This window comes from Mustela nigripes, chromosome 1, assembly GCF_022355385.1.
Source record: "Mustela nigripes isolate SB6536 chromosome 1, MUSNIG.SB6536, whole genome shotgun sequence".
In the NCBI taxonomy this organism is placed as follows: domain Eukaryota; kingdom Metazoa; phylum Chordata; class Mammalia; order Carnivora; family Mustelidae; genus Mustela; species Mustela nigripes.
The window spans coordinates 76450-84170 of NC_081557.1; the positions used below are offsets into that span (position 1 = coordinate 76450).

Sequence of the window (7721 nt, forward strand, 5' to 3'; positions counted from 1 at the left end):
TCTCCCTGGGGCTTCACACGCCTCATCCACGCCCTTTCCCCAACATGCCCCAGGCTCAGAACTCTAGGGACTCCATCTGCACAGAAGGCATCAGGGGCTCTCTTCCCTACCAGGGGCTCAGACTCAGGCCCTGGTGTGAGGCCCCCCCAGCCTGGGCCCCACCAAAGGGCGCAGTGAGATGAGTGTCGCAGGGACCTGTGGGGCACAGTCTGGCTCTCCACTGAGGCCAGCCTGGCTCTGCTGGAGGCTCCCAGAGAGGGAAGGAGGAAAGGGGAGAGTGCAGGCTCTGGTAGCATCTTGGGCTTTTGACCTGGCCTGCCCCCGCTTGGCAGGGACACAACAAGTGGGAAGGCGCCCCCTAGCGCTGGGGTCAGCGGTGGCCAGGGCCTTGGGGTAGGGGGGGTACCCACTTACCACCAGGCGGCAAAGCCTGGGAGCAAAGCCCCGCTCCCCGCTCCATGCCTCTCCTCCCCGCGAGTGTTCCCTGGAGCAACGGGGCCTCGTGGGAGCCGCTGACCTTCGTGCACCCCGGGGTCGGGTAGGGTGGGAGGCGGGGCAGGGCCGGGGTCCCCGCAACCACATGCGTGTTGACCGCCACCGCCCGCCTGCCCCCAGCACGGAGGCCCGCGCGGCCAAGGCGCGAGACCTACTCCAGGCCGCGCTCGAGGACCTGAGCCAAGAGCAGCTGAAGCGCTTCCGCCACAAGCTGCGGGACGCGGCCCTGGACGGCCGCAGCATCCCGTGGGGGCGGCTGGAGCGCGCCGACGCCGTGGACCTCGCGGAGCAGATGATCCAGTTCTACGGGCCGGAGCCTGCCCTGGACGTGGCCCGAAAGACCCTGAAGAGGGCGGATGTGCGCGACGTGGCTGCGCGACTCAAGGAGCAGGGGCTGCAGTGTGAGCGCGGGCTCGGGGGTCGCAGGGGTCCCTGCCTCTCTGTTCCCTTCCGCCCGGACAGAGTCTAGGCCGCGCGCCACCATCCTTCCCGCTTCCCCATGCACAGCCCCACCAGGGCTGATTCTCGGGGCTCGGGTCCTGGGCGCTCCCAAGGGGGCCCCCAACTCCCTCTTGCGGCCCCCGCCCCGCCCCGCCCCGCCCCTGCGCGTTCGGCTTGGCCTCACTGCAGGTCTCCCTTCCAGGGTTTAGCCCCGGCTCCTCCGCACTGCTCTCCGTGTCGGGTAAGTCTGTCTCCTGCGAAGCACCCACCCCAAGCCGTGGGGGCGGGGGTGGGGGTGGGGTGGGGGAGGATACGGTGACCCTCAGGTCTGCAGCACGAGCGTCCGGGGCAGCTGGGGGAGGGTGTGCGGGAGGGTGGCTGGGCGGAGGGGCTGGGGGTGTGGCCCGGGAAACAGACCTGAACCTAGCGGGCTGAGGAAGGGTCCAGGGACGCGGCTCCCGTCCAAGTCCTCCCCCCGCCCCCTTGACCCCCCCCCCCCCCGGCCCCCTCTCCCGCCCCCGCCAGAGTACAAGAAGAAGTACAGAGAGCACGTCCTGCAGCAGCACGCCAAGGTGAAGGAGAGGAACGCCCGCTCGGTGAAGATCAACAAGCGCTTCACCAAACTGCTGATCGCGCGCGAGAGCGCCGCGCTGGTGGACGAGGCTCCGGGGCTCGCGGAGGAGCCGGAGCCGGAGCGCGCTCGGCGCTCGGACACCCACACCTTCAACCGCCTGTTCGGCCGCGACGAAGAGGGTCAGCGGCCTCTGACGGTCGTGCTGCAGGGCCCGGCGGGCATCGGCAAAACCATGGCTGCCAAGAAGATCCTGTACGACTGGGCGGTGGGCAAGCTGTACCACGACCAGGTAGACTTCGCCTTCTTCTTGCCCTGCCGCGAGCTGCTGGAGCGACCAGGCCCGTGCAGCCTGGCCCGCCTGGTCCTCGACCAGTGCCCCCACCGCAGCGCGCCCGTGCGCCAGATGCTCGCTCGCTCCGAGCGGCTGCTCTTCATCCTGGACGGCGCGGACGAGCTGCCGCCGGGACCCGCCGACGCCGCGCCCTGCACAGACCCCTTCGAGGAGGCGGACGGCGCGCGCGTGCTGGACGGCCTGATGAGCAAGACGCTGCTGCCCGGAGCCCGCCTGCTGGTGACCGCGCGCGCCACCGCCCCCGGGAGGCTGCAGGGCCGCCTGTGCTCCCCGCAGTGCGCGGAGGTGCGCGGCTTCTCCGACAAGGACAAGAAGAAGTACTTCCACAAGTTTTTTCGGGACGAACGGATGGCGGAGCGGGCCTACCGCTTCGTGAAGGAGAACGAGACTCTATTCGCTCTGTGCTTCGTGCCCTTCGTGTGCTGGATCGTGTGCACCGTCCTGCGCCAGCAGCTCCAGCTCCACCAGGACCTGTCGCGTACCTCCAAGACCACCACGTCCGTATACCTGCTCTTCATCACCAGCGTCCTGAGCTCGGCGCCTGCCACGGACGGCCCCCAGATGCAGGAAGAGCTGCGGAAACTGGGCCGCCTGGCCCGCGAAGGTACCCTCCGGCACAGGGCGCAGTTCCCTGAGAAGGATCTGGAACGACTGGAACTTCGTGGCTCTAAAGTGCAGACGCTGTTTCTCAGCAAGAAAGAACTGCCAGGCGTGCTGGAGACAGAGGTCACCTACCAGTTCATGGACCAGAGCTTCCAGGAATTCTTCGCAGCGCTATCCTACCTGCTGGAGCAGGAGAAGGCTCTCGAGGCACCAGCTGACAGCGTAGGGGCGCTTCTGCAGGGGGGCACCGAGCTGCGCGGCCACCTCACGCTCACCACGCGCTTCCTCTTCGGGCTGCTGAACGGGGAGCGGCTGCGTGACATCGAGCGCCACTTCGGCTGCGGCGGCGTGGTTTCCAAGCGCGTGAAGCAGGATGTCCTGCGCTGGGTGCAGGAACAGGGCCAGGGTCACCCGAGGGCGGCTCCCGAGGGGACTGAAGAGACGGAAGCTCCGGAAGGCTCCCAGGAGCCAGAAGAGGAGGAGGAGGGCGAGCTCAGCTACCCGCTAGAACTCCTGTACTGCCTGTACGAGACGCAGGAGAGCACCTTTGTGCACCAGGCGCTGCGCGGCTGGCCGGAGCTCCTGCTGGAGCGAGTGCGCTTCAGCCGCCTGGACCTGCTGGTCCTGAGCTACTGCGTGAGGAGTTGCCCAACCGGGCAGGCCCTGCGGCTGGTTAGCTGTGTGCTGGTCCCCCCGCAGGAGAAGAAGAAAAAGAGCCTGATAAAGCGACTGCATGGCAGCCTCAGCGGCAGCTCGTGAGTCCACAGACCCTGGGTGGGGGGATGTGCGCCCTGCGTCCATCTGCGCAGGGGGAGGCCGCCCACGCCCAGAGGTCTGTTCCCCCAAGGAGGAGCTCGAGCCCTCTCAAGGAAGCCTCCGATGTCCATCTGTCCATCTCCCTCCCAAGGGGCCCTTGCCATGCCAGCTCCTAGCCGGTCCCCTCCGAGACAAACCTCTTACCATGGCCATGTGGCTGTGGTCCAGCTTTCTAATAAGTTCTGGAATGCACTATGCCAGCTGTGCCCTGAGCTTTGTACCTGCTGTTCCCTCCACCCAGAACACTATTTGCTGCCTGTCATCAGTGCTCTGGCAGGCTCCCCCAGCTGGCCTGGGACCCCTTTGTCCCCAGAAGTACCCCATAGACCACTATATGCCATGACTTCTGCCCATGTCTATCCCCCTCACCAGACCCTCAGCTCCTTCAGGGCAAATCGTCTTAGCTCCATCCCGGCACTACCCAGAGCTCAGCATCTATTGACATAATGACTGTCGGGGTGTTGGCAGGGGCTGGGGCTGGGGACGCCCACCGCAGGTGCAATGACCGACCCATCTCGGAATGACAGCGACACCCCACACGCACAGGCCGGACTCACAGAGGCTGCTTCAGCAGGGAGGCGCATGAGGCCCCAGAGGAACAGCTTCCCTCTGGGTTTGGAGTGAAGAGGGTGGAGGGGTCCCGGCTCAGTTTGGGGCTGAGGACAGAGGCAGCTCTGACACCTCAGGACCACAGGAAGGAGGGAGGGACTGGGAGGCGACAGGCGGTCTTCACCTTGGTCTCTCTCCCACCAGTTCACAAGCCACCGCGAGAAAATCCCAGGCCTCTCCACTACGTACACTCTTCGAGGCCATGACTGACCAACACTGTGGTCTGCACAGCCTGACGTGAGTGACCGAGCCCCCACCCTCCCTTGGAAGGGATGCAAAACAGGATAGTCTGGGCAGGGACAGAGATGTAGCCCTGGCTGGAAATGGCCAAGGGGAACTCTGGTGTCCCGGGATGGGGTCAACAGGCTATGCCCACTCAGGACGGGGAAGGAGGAGGGGGTGCGGATCGGGGCTCCCTCACCAGCTTCGGTGGTCATGAGGAAGGAGGCTTTGGCCGCAGGTTGAGTGGAAAGCGTGGTGCAGCTTTGCATTCTGGGGGAGGGATAAGGAAGACCAGAATGTATTTTCCTTCCAAAGAAAGGCTGCGAGGAGCTACTAGAAAGAGGGGTTCCTGGGCAGCCCCTCTGAACTCTCCCAGGCAGCGGAGGGAAGTGGAGGGAAGTACTCGGGCCACAGGCTTTGAGTCCCAGCTGCCTGCCGCCGAGCCCTTGGGCAAGCCAGTCTGTCTGAGCTCGTTTCCACCCCTGTGAAACTGAGCCAGTAGGTCTTGCCTCAGCAGGCAGCTAGTAGTGGGGCATGGTGACACGGTTGGCCTGGTGGGAGGGTACTCCAGCAACCTGGGAAGAAACAGAGGGCAGTGATCAGCAAGCTTGGCCCACCTAAACTCAGTGCATGAAAAGGTTCATCACAGCATTGTTTCTAAAGGCAGCAAAGTAGAAACAAGCCAACCGCTTGATTGCTGGGGACTGGCTAACTGCATTAACCACGGCCCCCCTAAACTCAACGGGTGGCGACGCAATTAAACACGTGGCAGTAAGATCTAAACGGGCTCTTCAGATGCTGGGAGAGAATTGTGCCGTAAGGGAGAGGTGTGCAGGCCTGCCCTCGCTCGGATGGCCCTGGCAACCCAGGCACACATGCGGAGACAAAGGACAGATCTCTGCTGCTGCCGAGCCAGCCCATCCCCGGACTAAACCTCCCCCTCCCCACCCCCACCCCCACACAGGAGTGGCCAGTTTGCCCAGTGGGCTATAGCCAAGCAGCCAAGGGGCCTGAAGCCAGATCTACGTGCCTCTTGCCCACAGGCTGTGCCGCTGCAGACTGCCGGACTCCATCTGCCGAGACCTCTCCGAGGCTCTGAGGGAGGCCCCCGCCCTGAGGGAGCTAGGCCTCCTCCACAACCGGCTCAGCGAGGCAGGCCTGCGGGTGCTGAGTGAGGGCCTGGCCTGGCCGCAGTGCCGGGTGCAGAAGCTCCGGTGAGACCTGGCCTGGGAGAGGCCACCGGTGGGACAGGTTGTGGGCCAGGGAGGGGGGTGTCCACAGCGGTCCTGAGGCTCCTCCTCCCCCAAGGGTGTGGCAGCCCCGCCTTCAGGAAGCCTTTCAGTACCTCACCAGCGTGCTCAGGCAGAGCCCAGCATTGACGATCCTGGAACTCGGTGACTGCCAGCTATCAGAGCCCACAGTGACCGACCTGTGTGCCGTCCTCCAGCACCCGGGATGCCGCCTACAGACCCTCAGGTAGAGGCAGGGGTGGGAAAGGTGCTGGGGACTCAGCCTCTCAACCATGGGTTGGGCTGGGTGCCTGGGGACTTCTCCTGGATGCTGAAGGGGAAACCCTCCCGCCCCCCGCCCCCAGCAACCACTCTCAAACCCAGCCCCTGGACAGCCATGCTCCAAAGCCCTGCCCAGCCCTTGGCCTCAGCCGCTCTACCAGACTGAAATGTCCGGGTGTCATCTGGGGCCCATGGCAACTCTGGGCCAGTGATCCCAACACCCTTTGCTCCCCAAAAGACTCTGGGCCCAAGCCCCTTCCCCCAGCCTCATACGTCCCTGAGTAACCACCTCCTGTCACTGTGTCCCTTCAGCACTGCCTGGGCCAACAGCACCATCACTGCCCCCACCCCCGGCCTGTCACGGTCCCCCTAGTCCTAGCCTCAACTTCCCCACCCTACCCCCTCCTGTGCTCTGTGCGCACGGCCACAGGCTGACCTCCGTGCAGCTGAGCGAGCAGTCCCTGAAGGAGCTTCAGGTGGTGAAGACAGCAAAGCCAGACCTGGTCATCACGCACCCAGCCCTGGACGGTCACCCCAGGCCTCCCGCAGGACACAGCAGTGCCCTCTGAGTTCCTGAAGGCCGGGGGAGGGCTCAAGTCAGCCCTACGGAGTGGACTTCCTCATCCCAAGGGCAAGAGGACACTGCTGTCAGCTCTGGGCAGCTCTTTTGAGCCTGAGTTGCTGGGGGCAGGCAGATCGGAGTTGAGGACGCACGTGGTCCCTTACCTGGTCGGGGACAGGTCCTGGGACATGCCCCTCCCCCCACACCCTGGGCACATGTTACCTCTCTGTCCTCCACACCAGCGACCCCTCCTCCCCCAAGCCCCCACTGCTGCTCCACCCACCTGCCTCTCCTGGGGCCTCCAGCCATCCCCCGTCCCCCCACCGCAGACGCCTCCAGCAAGAACAATGGCACTGAGCGCCCCAGTCAGGGAGCGCCTGCCACAGGTCCGCCTTCACCTGGTGCGTTCGGCACAGACCACTGATCCCAACCCCACCTGCACTTCGGGCCCCACAGTGCAACTCTGGCCCTGCTCCCGGGGGGCCATGTGGGGGCTGACCCTGACCAAACGTGGGCAGGTTGCCATTCCTCCCCAGGGATTCGGGTCTTTGAAGCTGTTGCTGAGGCTGTGTGGTCCCAGTGCAGAGGTATCCGCTCACGGCTAGGCCTTCAGGGATGGAGCCCAGGGCGAGGCCTGGAGCAGCCGCCGGGAGTGGGGGGGGCTGTGCTGGCGCGGGGTTGGTAGGCCGCCTACCCCCACCCCACACACGGGTGACATGTTCCGCTTTGGATTTGCTTCTGTCGGCTTCTGTTGCACATAGTCAAGCACCCTCACAAGGGCTCACCTCTTTTCTCTGGCCACCAACCCACCTGTATGAGGGGGGCTCTATTCCCCATCCCCTGGGAGAGGAAGCCGAGTGATGCCGGAGCCGAGCCACAGCACTCAGCCCCCCCGGTGCTCGGGTCTCTGCTGCACACAGTGGGCCCGACCAGCTCCTCAGACCTCGGTCCGGGCGGATGAGAACCACAGAGTCAACACCTTCCCTTCCTGGGGGGACGTCCCCTCCATGACCACCTCAAGTCCAGCGTTCACTCCACAAAACAGACAAAAATCCCCGAGCCTGACAGGAAGAAAGACAATAAACGTGTACAGACGGGCCGACCAGTGCTTTGGGGGAACATGAAGTAGTGCAAAAGGCAGACAATGGAGTCGAGGCTTTCGGGTTACAAGGTCAGGGGTCTGGGGAAGTCTAACGGGGGACAGGGCATTTGAGAACAGAGGGGTGTGAGCACCAAGCCCTGAGAGCATCTTGAAGGAACTTGCTCCAGGGAAAGCAAGAGCCAAGTACAAAGGTCAAGAAGAGAAGTGTCTTAGCCCCCTCCTCTATCAAGACAAAATACCACACACTGGGGACTGGGGAAGGGTTTATTTCTCACCGTGCTGGAGGCTGGGACGTCCAAGGCCAAGGTGCCAGTCATCCTGGCATCTGATGAGGGCCCTCTCCATGGTGGCAGAGGGCTGTCCTGGTGCTGTCTCTTCACATGGCAGAAAGGGAGCCAGCTAGCTCTTGGGCCTTTCCTGTGAAGTCGCTAATC

General features: G+C 64.3%; 1 protein-coding gene across 1 annotated transcript; it reads left to right on the top strand.

Annotated features, from left to right (window-relative positions):
* Positions 1-580: 580 nt before the first annotated feature.
* Positions 581-7255, top strand: NLRP6 (NLR family pyrin domain containing 6). The gene is made up of 7 exons (XM_059386779.1): positions 581-896; positions 1139-1177; positions 1462-3220; positions 4035-4127; positions 5156-5326; positions 5421-5588; positions 6054-7255. The coding sequence occupies exons 1-7, from the start codon at positions 581-583 to the stop codon at positions 6190-6192; spliced, it is 2685 nt and encodes an 894-aa protein (XP_059242762.1). The 3' UTR covers positions 6193-7255.
* The last annotated feature ends 466 nt before the right edge of the window (positions 7256-7721 follow it).